We start from the raw sequence: 16984 nt of genomic DNA on the forward strand, positions 1-16984 counted from the left end.
AAAAATTTCTTATTTATTTTCTCTTCAGCCATGACTCTCTCGTGGCTAGATTTTTTTATAAGTTTTTACTGTCAGCAAAAGCCTCAAAGAAACGAAAAATTATTAGATTCGGGCACCATACGTGGATATAGGTCCAGATATCCAATTAAAATTTGACACGTGGGCTGTACTTTTTGACTGTGCGTTTTGACTGTGCGTTTTGACTGCGTTTTGACTGCATTTTGACTACGTTTTGACTGTGCTTTCTACGAGCTTGACTAAAAAAATTGTGGATACTGTACATGTACTTTCTAGATATTAATATTTTTTTGAAGTCAAGAAGTACCTTTACTTTAGGGTGATTACATGCTGCTGAATCCTATCTCTACTTCCAAGAAACGCAGCCAAAACCCTATGGTTTTAATATCCTATCACGACAGCGAGAGGAGCAGCGCAACGCCCCTCCTGAATCCTGTTGGATATGGAAGCCGACGACATAGATATGGAGCTAGCAGCCGAGGTGGAGATGGATATATTTGATGGAACCGCCGCCGAATCATCTTCCAGTTTCTCCGGTGCCTCAACTTCCTCCAAACGCCTTGCAATCAAGAACACTATCCAGACCAATTTCCACGAGGATTACGTCTTCCAGATAGCTTCGAGGTACTCATTTCCCCTCCTCACCTTCTATAATTCCTTGTTTTCGATCATCAATGAGAAAGAATGGACATTTTGCATGAATGGTTCGGTTGGTGTTGTGATTACATGTTGCTGCGTTTTTCTGATGTGGCCTTTTGTTTTCAACGAATTTAAGTCCTGAGATTTCGACTCTGGCTGTTTCTTTGTCGTCGAAGACCATCAAATTGTACTCTCCAGCCACCGGGCAATTTCTTGGTGAATGCAAAGGTCACATGAGCACCATACATGAGATTAGCTTTACCGTGCCTTCCTCGCCAAATCTTCTGTGTTCTTGTTCTTCTGATGCTACTGTCAGAATGTGGGATACGAGGACTTTCAAGCAGGTATCATTTTTTATCTCTGGATATGAAGCCCAAAAATATGCAGATGTGCTTGCAGCCTTGCAGTGTTGCTCTTCCATTATCACACCTTTAGTATTTAATGCCAGTTATAGCTGTAGTACTGTTTGATAAACAACCAATATCGTTTTTTTTAATTTATGATTAAATAAAAAAAATGTTGTATTATATTGAAGGAACTACTTTGAATCACTCTGGTCATTTTGTATAGAACTTCATGAAATCCATAAAAATTACAGACCCCTTTTAACATTATTTAACCTATTTGATGCATGCTGATAACACTTGTGCCAATTGCCATATTCACTGTAGAGTTGTGGGTGGAATTAAACACAATAATGAAGTATTCTTTCTTACTTCCTCAGCGACTTGTATCAACTGTCCTTGTGTTGATATCAACAATAATCATCATCAAATTCAGTGGTGCTCAAATTATTCTTACTAATTGTTTCTAGTAAAGCTCTTTACATGCATACAAAATTGATTTAATATTTTCTAATTTTAGTTGATACAGAATAGAGAAGCGACAAAGGTTGAAAGAAAAATAGGAAGAAGGGAAAGAAAAGGGAAAAATGTAGAGAATAATGTAGATTTATTTTGTCATAAGTGCATTCCTTAGCAAGGTTCCCCAATTTATAGGAGTTTTAGGGCCTACAAATTACTGATTTTCAATAAGTGAGTTATTAGAGTTTATGAACTCCTCTTTGACTACTTCATTTATCGTTAAAATACTCATTAACTATTAGGAAATTGAATTTACATTTAATAAAACAAAAAGTGCTTTGAATCTCCTAAAACATCTTTATTTAAATATTAGAAATCATAGACAAAAACAAGTTCGAAGGAACCTTCTTAGAAATTTCAGTCATTTAATGTATTAAATGGAAATGAGTAATTTGTAGCCCGTCATTCCCCCTTGGTCGAAAAGATCTTGAACATGGTGAATGAGCATAATGCTTCACTTTATATGATTGTGTTACTTCACAAGAAAAACTTTCATGGTGTTGTTAAGCCTTATACATCAATGGCTTAGGTGATTTGATTCATGCATAAACATTTATGCACAAAGAATAAGGCTTGAGAGTGCCATGCTATGTGGAGAGATCCTTTATATTTAACACTTTGTTAATATTTAATTACAAATATAAATCAACTACATATAAATCACACTCTATTGTATGAATAATTAAAAAAAGATCTAATGGAACATATATATCTTTTAAGAAATTTTTAGTTAAGCACTCAGGGAGTGATCCATAGATCCTCTTCTTAGTTTATTTTTTTGGTTTTAGATAATATCTCCTTGTCATTTTATTTTTCCGCCCTTGAAATACAATTAGCAGTTGTATTAAGTTCTATTTTGTTTTAAAAATCACAAAACAACAACAAAATTCAGTGCAATGTAGTGGCAATAATAATACGGCAATTAGGAAATCAAAAACTACAACCAACAAAAAAACAATATAAACAAATAAAATAGCATGCATCCATGATGGCTTTGGCAAGTCATTAACTCCTGTACAACAAGCCAACTTCAGCCAAAGCAAGAAGCATGAATGACAAGAACAACCTAGTAGGGTATCATGCTTATGGAAACAACATCAGAGCTATAAATCCCAATTTGAGAGCTTCCAATTTGTGAATTTTGGTAGAGAAAGGGAGAGAAGAAACAAAGATTTTGTGATGTAGCACCAAGATAAAAGCTAATGATAAGATCACAAATTAAGGTCAATCATTAGAATTTAAGCCAATCATCATGCAAAACTCTCAATGCAAGACCATGAACGTCCTATAATACATTTAAAATCATGCAAGAATGATTTAAAAGCTTTATTTAAGGCCCCTTGATGGGCAGGTGAGCCATACAAGTAAAAAAGGTAAAGATTTTCATAAATGGATTGATTTCAAGGCCATTCTACTTACCATTTGTGGCAAATCCGAATTTTTATGTATTTGAAAGCTTTTAATTTAATTTAATTTCTTTTATTTTCTTTCTTTTAGTATTAGAACATCATTAATCCATGCAGCAACATTTTATTGGCTCTTAAGGCTTAACGAAGTTGTTTAGGCTTTGAAAAGGCCTATAAATAGGATCTTGTTTTGTACTTTTGACTCATTGGAAACAAAATATTTTTTTGCATGTGCAAATTTCATGTGAAAATGTTTGGTAGCTATTCTACTCGTTGGTGAAGTTTTGTGGTTAATCCTCTAGGGCTTTGATGAGTCCTTAGTTATCTCTTTTCATAATTTTTCTTCATCTTTTCATAATTTTCACCTCATCTACTTAGCCTCAAACTTAGGATCCCTTAACCTCCAAACATATCCAAACTCTCACAAATAGCCCCACATATCTCTCATAACATTCCAAGGCATCAACTCCTTAAGAACCCTAATATACCATAGCCAAAGTTCTAATATAGAGATAGAATTTTTTGTTGTGAGCAACCAAATTAAATGTTTCACACTTCTCAAACCACTGATTAAAATTTTTAATCATAAAAATACTACACTTAGTTCCTTGATATCTCAAACATTTGATCTGTGGTTTCTCATTATTTTTCTCCAAGGAAAACCCATCTTTTTGGAGCTTAGAAGTTTCAGACCAAAAATCTGTCCAAAAACCTAAATTCCGGCTTCACCATCAATCAAATAGCTATCCCATCACCACCACAAGAGGACACCAATCAAATTGCTGCCTTCACCATAAAGATCCCATTGATACTACATCATTTTGTTAAGAGAATTTTGATTTCAAAATTAATATTTTTTGCAGGAAATATAGCCTTTAAATAGGCAAATATGACAATGATGAGATTCAATTCTTTTATAAACAAACTCAACAAAGAAAGGAAAATCCTATTTATATTAACAAAATATGTAAGTTTCACTTTTAAAAATAATACATTAAAATTCTAACACAAGTCCGAACAAGTTTAGAAATTTAAGTTTATCATTATCTTGTTGTAATTTGAAATTGAATCCAATGATCTAGATTTCAGAGCCTTGATCTTGCTAGTATGATGTAAAGTTGACAATTAAATTGTGCGTATGGTCTTTGATGACATCCTCTTCAATCACAATTTTGTGATATGAGAATCACCTTTGCCAACAATTTTCTTGGAGAAATATGACCACTAACTAAAACTTTTATGAAATGATCTCTTTGATCAATCCTATTATCTTATATCCATTTTGCAATCATTGGTGTTTGGATTGATTTCATTATAGATATGATGCTAAGATCATTAGTCCCCTAGTTAGAAGTATTTCACTAAGGTGAAATTAAAATTCCATATGAGGGATACTGGATGTGCAACTTCCTGGTGTACAATTGAGTGTAACATGATAAGTGGCCTTTCTTGCCAATGCAAAATATCCCCTTTGGTTCATGTCTTGTGGTGTTTTTGCACGGAGAGAATGTACAATTCTAAAGGAACATCTTACTTTAAGAATGAATTATCCATAGATGGCTAAAATTCCTGTGTTGCCATCAAGCATAAAACTTTGATCTCCTTTGTATGATGTTTGATTGATGACCCAATTGTGATTATAATTTTTGGAGGCATTTCCTTTAACATTAACTATTTGGTTTGAGAGTCATCATCATGGACAATTTTCTTAGAGAAACCGGATCATTAAAACTTTGATGAACATAATCGCTTTGATCTTCATACGATATGATGACCAAATCATGGTCTTTGGCGATCTAATAAACCATTTACTAGATTTGATTGTTATATTAGGGAGAGTGCAAGCTACGTCACATTTATAGTTTAATGGAAAACCATGAAACTCAGTCAATTCATTAGACAATAATTCAATAACATTAGAAGTATCTATGGTTTTGCTTCAAGGTATGTAGTGATATATTTTGGAGTCTTTATCAATAATTATCATCTTTAAATTATTGTTGATTTAGGAGGCTCCCCAAGCATTGGGAAATCAATCAGGATTGACGTTTTGAACTGAACATGGGATTGAATATTTTTGGCATACCTATACATTGGGTTAATATTAATGATTGGATCTATCCTTGATGTTTTTCATAGTCACACAAGATAATAAGTTCAAAGCCACACAAGGAAATGACCAAATAAACTTAAAGAGGAAACTAAAGAAGCAACCCAAGGGGATAGGATGACAATGCTTGGTATTGTAAAAAACCAATTAACCAAGTTATTGTTGTCCTTGGTGTTGAAATTCTCTCTCTCTTCTCTCTCAGGGGTGAGGTGTTTTTCTCAAGGTTGTGAAAATTGGACCGGACAACGAACCGAAAAAAAGAGAGGTTAATGGTATCGATTGATTCAATCGATTGAATCTGGGTCAAACTGGATGACGTTATAATAATAATATTATTAAAAATTAATAAAATTAATATAATAACTAAGGAAAAAGAAACTTCATACGGACCAACTTTAAAGTTTTTGGTCCTGTTGTGCCCACTTATATAACTTCTAAATACACTTACAATTAAACTAACAAGACATAAACCCTAAATGAAGCGAACAAGAAGAGCTTAGATCTTCTCTAAGAATATCGAAAACTAATACACCATAGAGAAAGTAGGGAACAAGCTTCAATCCTGAGCTTCTTTAACATTTTAACGATAAATACTAAATAATACATTATTGAGTGTACAATATCTAATTGTTCTTAAGGGCATTAAGATAATAAAGGAATTATTATATCCTTGGAAGAAACCTTCACAAACATTTTAAAAAAAATACCAAACAAAACATAAAAAAATTAGGGTTAAAAAAACTTACATCCTATGATTTGAAGAAAATAGGAGAAGAAAGTGTGTTGCCGAAGAGGAATAATGACTTCGTTGTAGCCGCTCGTTGGGTCCAGTTCACAAACGAAGAGTGATGTCGAGCAGCCAAGAACGAGAATAAAACGTAGCCTATTCACGTTAAAAAAGAGCAGCGAACCGGATAGGATTAGGAATATTAGGTTTTTACTTCTTAATTTTTCCTCAAACACCACTTGATCTCATTCCTACGACCGAGATCGCGTTTTAACTAAACCAGACTATTTTTTAAAACTGGCGCTTATAACTTCTAAATACACTCACAATTAAACTAACAAGACATAAACCCTACATGAAGCGAACAAGAAGAGCTTAGATTTTCTCTAAGAATATCGAAAACTAATACACCATAGAGAAAGTAGGGAACAAGCTTCAATCCTGAGCTTCTTTAAGATTTTAACAGTAAATACTAAATTATACATTATTAAGTGTACAATACAAGCATCCACCCTAATCGTTCTTAAGGGCATTAAGATAATAAAGGAATTATTATATCCTTGGAAGAAACCTTCACAAACATTTAAAAAAAATACCCAAACAAAACATTAAAAAATTAGGGTTAAAAAACTTACATCCTATGATTTGAAGCAAATAGGAGAAGAAAGTGTGTTGCCGAAGAGGAATAATGACTTTGTTGTAGCCGCTCGTTGGGTCTAGTTCACAAACGAAGAGTGATGCCGAGCAGCTAAGAACGAGAATAAAACGTAGCCTATTCACGTTAAAAAAGAGCAGCGAACCGGATAGGATTAGGAATATTAGGTTTTTACTTCTTAATTTTTCCTCAAACACCACTTGATCTCATTCGTACGACTGAGATCGCGTTTTAACTAAACCAAACTATTTTTTAAAACTGGCGTTGGTTTGCTGGTTTCATGGTTCATCCGTCGGATCGATCAGTTCAATCCCAGTTTCTACTATCCTAGTTTCGTGAATTAATCGAACCGATCGACCAGCTGGTTCATGGTTCAACTTGAACCGGCTGGTCCGATCCGGTTTTAAAACCTTGTTTTTATCCAAAAGGAGTGATTTGATTTTTTAAATCCTGTTAAAGTTAAGGGGTATTTGGCAACAAGTAGGATTTAACTTTAGCATGATTTAATGAATCAAAGAGATAAATCCTATAAATCCGGATTTATTAAATCCTATTAAAGTTAAGTCCTGAAAACTGTTTGATAAGATAAGTGTTAAATCCTATCAAATCCTGCAGAAATGTTTAATAATGTAATCCAAGATTTAAGGTGGTTGGTTTAGTAAAAAATCAAATTTAATTTGTGTTTTAATTTTAATTATTATTTTAAGTACAAGTTACTTATTATGGTCAAATTCACCATCTAAAATTTTAATTTCATTATGAGATTTTAGGCTTTCAATTATATCATAAAGAACCCTATAATCTAGGTTTGAAGGAGAATCTTCCACTCGCTCCTGAAAGTCCATTCCAATTTTGATTAATTTATCATAGGCCATTTTAGGAAGGACAAGAATGGACTCAAACTTTTATTTCCCCATGGTTTAGGAAAGGTAAAGATGTTATAAACCAGTGCTTTGCTGTTAGATCTTAACAAAGGGAAAATTTGTTATACCATTCATTCAATATTGTGTTTTTGCAAAGGCTATAGAACATAACATCAACAATTGCAATTGTTTTCTCACACCTTGGGTGATCCACAATCACAAATTAACCCACATGAAATTTCCAACTTATAAAGTTTTGCATGGAAGTTTGAGGAGTGTGCATGATGTGAAACCAAATACACAAGAGCTTATTAAGAAATTTCAGAGTAAATGACAATGTAATCCAAATCAATAACTTATTGTGATGACAAGTAAATTCATTAAAGAATCTTAGTTTTCCACTTGCTTAGGCGAAGGAGTATATGTAGATTAACCAAATCTCATAGATAAACAAAGATAGTAGCAATACTAACAGCTCTTAATCAACAATCCATGATTTAATAATGAGAGTTTTCACCTCGGGGATTGATCACTCGGCTACATTAGGCTTTAGCGGGAGAAGGTCTTCAGCACACCCGACGATGCCACGAGGATGGTCGCAACACCAATGGTCTTAATCCACGGAAAGGTCGACGGTGGTGGAGAAGTAGTCGCTGTTGGGAAGGTAGTCGAAGGTGGAGGTGGCACGGGCGGATGGCCATTGATTGTCCACTCGTAGTCCGAGAATTGGTCGTCGATGATGTCTACGAGGGTGGGGAGGATTCGGTTCAAGTAATCCTCAACGGTGTTGTCAAAACCAAACCCGATGTCGAAGAATGGTGATCGAACGATGTGGATGTCTCCGTATGCGTCGAGTACGAATCCGCTATCAACTTCGGGATCGGCTATTTGACATTGAAGAGGAGATGAGAGAACGTTGTCTTCTTCTTTTGGCTTCAACCGTTATGAGCACCCCCAAGCGTCCAAGGTAGAGAGAGAGAGGGGGCGGGAGTTGGAGTCGGCAGGAGGAGATGGGGGAGGCGGCTAGGGTGTGAGGAGGAGATTAGGTTAGGAGTGTTGATGAGATTTATCCAAAATCTGAAATTAATTTCAGATTTAAATAAATTTGGAGGGAAGCTAATTTGAATTTTGCATTTTGAATCAAGTGTAACTAATGCCTTCAATTAGCATTAATGGGATTTCCTCCCTAGTAGGGCCGGCAGCATGAGAGAGGGAGAGGGGATTTGGGGGGTTTTAAAATAACTTCCTAATTGGCGACTATCATTTAGGGAGAGAATAATTTCATCCAATCTAATTTGAAAATTAAATTGAATAAAATTCAAGACTTTCCTAATATAGATTTCTAATTTATGAAACTATTTGAAATTCAAATTTTGAATTTCAAAAGTTTTAAGATAGTTTCCCAAATTCTTCAAGCTCTATAGGAAAGTAATTATGAGGCATTAACTCTTCATTCAAGGGGTGGAAAGGAGATGGCCGGCGGTGGGCTTGAGCTTGGATGGAGATGGTGGTGGAACCAATGGGGAAGGGATTGGCTTGGTGGAGTAGTGGACGGTGGCCTCGGGTAGGTGGGGCTTTCGGGTTGATCTTGGTGGGAAGAGGGGGCCGGCGGTGGGAGCTAGGGGGAGGTGGCGGGTGGTGTGAAGAAAAGAGAAAGAGGAATAAGATAAGTTGAAAACCACGAGTCGAGGACTCTTCCAACGACTGGTGGGCCTTGCACGTGCTCACCTTGAGTTCTCTCCCTTCTCTCTAGTGCTCTCACAAGAAGAAGATGAAGAAATACAAATTTTCTCATTAATCAATCATCATCTCATTACAATAGAAATGACCTATATATAGGTCTCAACATAAAAGATGGAACAAAGACTAAATTGCCCTCAGGGTTACAACATGACTCAACTCATAATAGGGGTACAATAGAAAGACTCAAAGAAAATAAAATGCATAAATATTTAAAAATATAAACTCTGAATTGTGGCCGTCGATCTGCGATGCTTCTGGCGATACACATGTTTGAACCTCTGATCGATGTCCTCATCAGTGCATGTGGTTGATTGAAGAAAGATAAGAACCCTTCAACCAAAATCCACATGGTTATATGTTTTTATCTTCAATTTATTTATAAAGGAGGTAACAATCAAGTCAGATGCTAGATGCTCATCATTTTGAAAATCTCTATCGTGCAACTAAGAGCATTAGTAGTGGCTTTATTTTAAGTACTTGAGAAATATTTAGTACGAAGAAGTTTTTTTTTGGGTGGGATAAATTTATGATTTCTTTTTTCTTGTGATATTTGATTGCAAAGTATGGTTTGCTTTTATTTTCGCATTCTTTTTATTTGAAAAGATTTGAGCATATAAATTTAATGGGAAGGATTCAAAAGGAATTAGAGAGGCTGGATGTAGCATGTATAAAAGGATAGAAGTTTTGCAAAATTATTTGGGTGAAATCTGAACACCTTGTGCAACATCGAACAAATAATAAATTAGGAATGATAGTTTGTAAATCCTACGCCAAATAGTTTGGATAAAGCTAAGCTTGTGATGATGAAGATAATTTTTCTTCTACAATGTAGTGAACAGTTCTTCTAGACTATATTATTTTGTTTGATGGTTTACGGATTTACTCAGAAATCAATGTTTCATATCTTAGGATATGTCTTGTTAATGGTATTGTGTTATACAAATTATGCAACTCTTTTTATTTATTTATGAAGTATTTAAACCTTAGGACTTTATTTTAGAGATCAAAGTCAGTACCACTCAACCAGGTAGTTGATGGTATGCACCTTTCTATTTTAGTTTCACCCTCTCAAAAATTTTCCCCTTCTACATGATGGTGCAGGTTTCTTTATTAAAAGCAGCTTCCTATCAAGAAATATTTAGCTTTTGTATTGGCGGATCAAGCACTAATCTTCTTGCTGGTGGAGGTAAATCCGAGGTAGTTTGATTATTAGAGTTTTGAACTAAACATATCTTTTCTGTTGACAATGATTTAGATAAGTATGATTCTGCTCTTGATTACAATCAAGGGTTATGTGGCCGTTTAATGCTATTGTTTGTTGAAAAATAGCACCCGTGCCATGTAAAGTTGACAATGATGCTAAACCTGGGCAACTTTTCTCCTCCGTACCTTTTTGTAGTTTAATTACTTTTTTTTCTCTTAGATGTTTTGGTTCGTATTACTTTCCCTTATTTGGATTATACTGATAGGAGCACATACTAGGAAGTGTGATATGCTTTCATGGTTAGTCTGTGGTGATTCACAATAGTATCACTACAGGAAGAACGCTCATTTCCGACAGTCATATCCACCGAAAAATGAGTAAAATCCGTAAAAAAAAAACAGCTTTATGACGGATATCTGGTGGAAAAAGTTCTGACAGTAAAACGCGTGTCGGAAATACTAGTCTAGCGAAACCGCCTGTCGGTTATTTCTGCTGGAAATACTGGTGAGTGAACTGCCGGAATTTCCGGCGGATATAAACTACTAGAAATATCTTTGTAATTCGTCGTTTCGTCATTTTCGACGGATAAGCCGCCAGAAATCCTTCGGAAACCTGTAACCCTGCAAAAAAAAAAAAAATGCACCTTACCTCAATTATTGTACATCTCAACAGTTCTACAATCATAGACAATTAGAACATAAATATAGTATCCTCACATTTCAACATTACACAGAAATACTAATACAACAACAACAACAACAAGCCTTTGTCCCACTACGTGATGTGAAAAGTCATCTACTAATTGAAGAGATGCTTCTTCGAGACTGAACTCCACTATTCTACATTTTAGCACAATGAAAATATGTAACGTGATGCAAGAAAAATCTGAAGATACAATTAACACTCACCATAAACCAGAAGGTCCAGAACATAGATTTAATCAGAAATAAAATAAAAAAACAAACCTTCCAAACAATATAAATAACCAGAAACCAAAAGGAAAAACAGAGATCCCACAAAAGATAGGGCCACCAACCAACAGAAACAGAAATACAACAGAGTGCAGTAGGGCAGGTCAGAGTCTAAGTGAAAACAAGATAAACTACAACAAGACAAAACTCTTCGACATCAAAGAAAGCCCATGAATTCCATTCTTAAAACCAACAGCACCAAAATTGACAATGCTAAAATGGATAACAAAATGAATCAGAAAACTCAGGGTGCATAAATATCCAATATAAAAGCAATAAATCATGTCAGACCCAGATACTAAATTATCATAGTAGCAACAGGGGGAAAGATGAATAATTTATAACTCAAATAAATACAGTATATGTATTTTGGTAAATAATTGAAGAAGCTACTAAAACAACCGCTCCAATTGATCAAATTACCAAAACAACCGCTCAAAATGATCAAAGTTATAGCTCAGATAAATACAGTATCTGTAAAAGTTGTGCAAATAATTAAACAAGAAGCTCAAAAAAATAAAAAAAAGTTGAAAAAATTAAATTAAATAAGGTGTTATTGTTTATTACTCACCCGGGTTCCTGGATATGGTTTACTCTCTAGGTATTTGTAAAACAAAGATATCATCTAATCTAATTAAATCCATTTTTTATACATATGCGACCATTATATTAGGAATGTAACTAAACCGAGCTGAGCCGAGTATATGTTTGCTCCTGTTTGAGCTTGTTTGCTAAGGCCATGTTTGAGCTGTATTCTATATTTTTCGTTTATGTTCAAGCTTAGTTCATTTAAAATGAAGGATGTTCAAGTTTGGTTCGTTTTATACTTATCGAACTTTAAACGAGCCTATAAACGAGCAAGTTTATCGAGCCCATAAGCGAACAAGCTTATCGATCCCATTAACGAGCAAGCTTATCGAGCCCATAAACAAATAGTTTGTCGAGCTCATAAATAATACTTTTAATGAACAATCTTCTTAATGAACACTGAAATCAAATAATTTATCAAACATGAACAAGTAGATCTTTTTCATGAACATACCTATCAAACATAAACAAGATTGTTATTCAGTAATTTGATGACCATGCACTTAGCATTAATACAGAGGCAGCCTAATTGTTAGCTCATTCTTAAACAACAAAATATAAATGACACTAGTTTAATTTTATGAATTTTCTCTCACATAAAGGTTATTGTTGATCAACATTTGCTAACACGCTTTATTCAAGTCGCTACCAGGAAAATGTTCCTATTTAAGCTTTCATATTTCTTTTAATTTTCGTTTTTACATGCTTCAACATGAACTTAACAATCAAGAGCTTAAAAGAAAAAAAATTCATAATAGCAAAAAGCCAAGGAAAAATAGTTGGAAAAAGATTAACGATGATGTGAAAAGTCATCATAACATATTAGCTAATAAATAAGAGCATGTCCGTTTAAAACAAACTATGATTAACAAATTCTGAAGGGTTGCTTGCTCTTCCAGTTCCATCATGGGATTTAAGAGTTTGAGTTAATGTACTAATTGAAGAGATTCTTCTTCGAGACTGAACTCCACTGTTCTCCATTTAAGCACAATGAAAAGATGTAATGTGATCCAAGAAAACCTGAAGGTACAATTAACACTCACCATAAATCAGAACATAGATTTAATCAGAAATAAAATAAAAAATAAACCTTCAAAACAATATAAATAACCAAAAATCAAAAGGGAAAATAGAGATCCCACCAAAGATAGGGCCACCAACCAACAGAAACAGAAATACAACAGAGTGCAGTATGGCATGTCAGAGTCTAAGTGAAAACAAGATAAACTGCAACAAGAGAAAACTCTCCCGACATCAAAGAAAGCCCATCAACTCCAGACTTAAAACCAACATCACCAAAATTGACAATGCCAAAATGGATAACAAAATGAATCAGAAAACTCAGGGTGCATAAATATCCAATATAAAAGCAATAAATCATGTCAGACTCAGAAACAAAATTACCATAGCAGCAACAGGAGGAAAGATGAATAATTTATAACTCAGATTAATGCAGTATCTGTATTTAAGCAAACAATTGAAGAAGTCACTAAAATAACCGCTCAAATTGATCAAATTACCAAAACAACCGCTCAAATTTATAACTCAGATAAATGCAGTATCTGTAAAAGATGTGCAAATATTTAAAAAAAAAAGAAAGTTGAAAAAATAAAATTAAATAAGATGTTTTTGTTTATTACTCACCCGGGTTCCTGGACATGGCTTACTCTCTAGGTATCTGTAAAACCAAGATATCATCAAATCTAATTAAAACTGCTTTTGATACATATGTGACTATTATACTAGGAATGTAAATGAACCGAGCTGAGCCGAGTATGTGTTTGCTCCTGTTTGAGCTTGTTTGCTAAAGGCATGTTTGAGCTCTATTCAATCTTTTTCGTTTATGTTCAAGCTTAGTTCATTTAAAATGAAAGATGTTCAAGTTCAGTTCGTTTTATACTTATCGAGCTTTAAACGAGCCTATAAACGAGCAAGCTTATTGAGCCTATAAATGAACAAGCTTATCGAGCCCATAAACAAGTAGTTTGTCGAGCTCATAAATATTACTTTTAATGAACGATCTTCTTAATGAACACCGAAATCAAATAATTTATAGCTCGTTAATCTTTTTCCAATTATTTTTCCTTGGCTTTTTGCTATTATGATTTTTTTTTCTTTTAAGCTCTTGATTGTTAAGTTCATATTGAAGCATGTAAAAACAAAAATTAAAAGAAAAGATGAAACCTTAAATAGGAACATTTTCCTGGTAGCAACTGGAATAAAGCGTGTTAGCAAATGCTGATGCTAAAGTAATAATGCATTTAATCAAAAGCAAATGTTCTACAATTACCAAATAGTTCTACAATAAACATTCCGTTCTTATACAATAAAAACTCAACATAAAATCTACAAACATATATATTCTAGTCAGAATCCGTTTCTTCATTCTCCTCCCTCTCCTCCCCCGTCGATGCTGCCTTCCATTGAACTGCTCCTTCATTCTCTGTAGCTCCTCTAATATTTGACTTTGCTGCATCTGCATGTCAGCATGTGATTTTCGAACATGCTCTAGCTCTGCTTTAAGGGCAACCACTTGTTAACTATACAAACTCTCATGGCTGCTTCCTAAGAAGTTGGAGCTAGTAGAGTACTGTCCCTCATACGTATAGGCTTGTGAGCCTAATTCATATACTCGTCCCTTCTGCAATCCACCTACCTCTTGCGACCAAATGTGGTAGAAAAAATAATTTGCAGATCCCCCAGAGGATTCCTCACCTGTTCCAGGCTTGCTCTCTTGAAGCCATATATACTTATCCTACAAAAGATGACATTAGATTAATCAATTTATAATTGACACTTAAATTGTAAACTTATATACTCACATAGGATCTCTTCGCTTGTTCGTCCACCTACTGTTGGTCCTCATGGCGCTTATGGGTATGACTATGCAACTCAACAACGGACGATTCTCTATCCATCAACTCTCTGTAATATACTAACATTAGTATTCATTACTAAATAAATTATTAAAATCTGTTAAAATTCTTACCAAACGTCGCATGTGCTTAAAGTACAGAAGAAAGCCTTAACTATGGAGGGCACTACCCATACCCCAGCATCAGAAGCTCGATTCTAACTATTTTGGCCCCTCTTCGCTTAATTTTGGCTGGCCTAAGCACTGCTCAGGTCAGCCCATACACTCTCACAAATTCAGAGCTGTCGCTCGCCTGACTTCCTAATGTCCGTAAACATATCTCGCAAGCGAGTTGATCTGTGCTTCTCTTTTTTTTTTTTTTGATCTTGTCATTGTATTGGAGCAACCAATAGGTATCTCTCTGCATATAAAAATGTACAACATAGAATATATTTTGTCAGCTTAATTAAAATGCATATTTCTTACTGATACTGCTTAATACAAACCTCAAACTCCCTAAACCACATGTCGCGCAGTTCCTTCAGAATTTTCTTCCAAGAAACATAAGAAGTGTCAAACCTGCTTCGTATGATGCCCCGTATCTTGTGCGTGAGCTGTTTTGACGGATGAAACCTGCACAAAACATGTTAGGTGGGAAAACATTTCTCAAATTATCTTAGTAATGTTAAAAATGCAGTACATATGTGTCCCTCTGGCTCGATCAACATGTGACCAAAAAATGGTGACAATGTATGATTTTACTCTTTGTTTGCTTGATCTTCCTCTTTCAAAAAATGGATCACTTTTATTGGTATGTATATTATAACAACTTTCTTCATCAAATTCCTCATTACTTAACAATGTTTTCTAACAATTTGATCAAAGAGCTTATAAACCTTTGGTTTTACATCATATCCAATGAGAAAATTTTAGCACTATTATAGGGCATTGCTTATAAACATTCAAGTGAGAGAAGCTTGGCCTTCTCCTACTCCATGTTTCTTGCAAAGTTGTTTCCATTCAAACTCTTTATAGGAGATTTATTAAAGAAGTAGATAGCACAATTCACAACTTGTGCTCAAAATCATTTGGGCAAGTTCTTGGTTTTTAACAATGTTTAAAATTGTGTAATCGGGTATTGAGGCGTTTATCGTTCGTGAGGCGAGGCGTAAGCCTCATGGCGTTTTGAGGCGTAAGCCTCAAAATCAAAAAGTTGCGTAAACGTAAAATGATAAATTTTGTATATACTAATGAGTAAATAATATATAAAACATAAAAATGCACAAGTTATGAAGTGAAATCAAAATATCCCAATAATAAGACAACCTGAAATATAGTTCAACTCAAACTCCATCTTTCCCAAATCACAGTATTAACATATAATTCCAAAAATAAATAGCAATGAGATATCACATAAGAACTCATAAGTCATAAGCACTATCATCACTAAGGGGGTCTTCATTTGAAGCATCATTATGATGAACTACATTAAGAAAATTTATACAAAGCATGCACATAAATAAGCAGACTAACACTAACAACTATTACTAAAGATGATGAATAGAACAATATACCGATCTGTCAGGGGTCCAAGGGGTCGCTGCCCCCTGGCGGGGTTCGACTCAAATGAAAGTGTAGTGAAATTGCATTAAAAGCGCAGTAAAAGTGCACCAAAAGAGCCGCAAAAGCGCACAAAAAACGCAGTGAAAGTGCACCAAAAGCGCAACAAAATATACATTTAGCTTTTTTTTTTATTTTTTTTTTATTTTTAGAGGCGGACTCCTCTAAACCTTGAGGCGAGGCACGTCTCAGTAAACTTGAGGCGTACGCCTCAAATCCTGAACTCATTGCATAGGCTTTGAGGCTTAAAGGGGCGAAATTGCGCTGAGGCGCGCCTCTTATGGTGCAATTTTAAACCATGGTTTTTAACATGCTATTAATCATATAAAAATGATTTAATATTTTTTCTTGGTTGTTTAATAGAAACACATCCTTCACAAAAATAGAATACAGTTGATGTAAGGCAATTTGTTCACAATGTTCCTAATTGATATCTATGGAAGTCTGTCAAAATGAAGAAGCTCAAAAAAGAAACCATCGACGACGGAGAAAACTTATAGACGGTGAAGGACGAGTAGAAAGGATGAACGACCTCGAAGAGGACGGACGGACGAGGGAATGGCCATTGAACTGAGGGATTTCGCATGTGGCTGGGCAAACAGGAGTAGAATGGGAGAGGATTTTTGCACGCAACAGAGAAAATTCATGTAATTAGACGGAGGAACGTTGAAGTAGGGCTTTCTCCAGCGGAATTTTCTGCGTAACGTTCACCGGAAAATACCA

The 16984-nt window shown here is 34.7% G+C and overlaps 1 protein-coding gene across 1 annotated transcript in view; it reads left to right on the forward strand.

Annotated features, from left to right (window-relative positions):
* Window positions 1-339: 339 nt before the first annotated feature.
* LOC110113960 (WD repeat-containing protein GTS1) overlaps window positions 340-16984 on the forward strand; it is a 29870-nt gene continuing 13225 nt past the window's right edge. Inside the window, exons 1-3 of the mRNA XM_020846686.2 lie at window positions 340-642; window positions 794-1001; window positions 10126-10221. Of these exons, the coding sequence (XP_020702345.1) occupies window positions 461-642; window positions 794-1001; window positions 10126-10221 (486 nt within the window). The 5' untranslated portion in view covers window positions 340-460. The remainder of the gene's footprint in view (window positions 643-793; window positions 1002-10125; window positions 10222-16984) is intronic.

The sequence above is a fragment of the Dendrobium catenatum genome, unplaced genomic scaffold, assembly GCF_001605985.2.
Source record: "Dendrobium catenatum unplaced genomic scaffold, ASM160598v2 fragScaff_scaffold_105, whole genome shotgun sequence".
NCBI lineage: Eukaryota > Viridiplantae > Streptophyta > Magnoliopsida > Asparagales > Orchidaceae > Dendrobium > Dendrobium catenatum.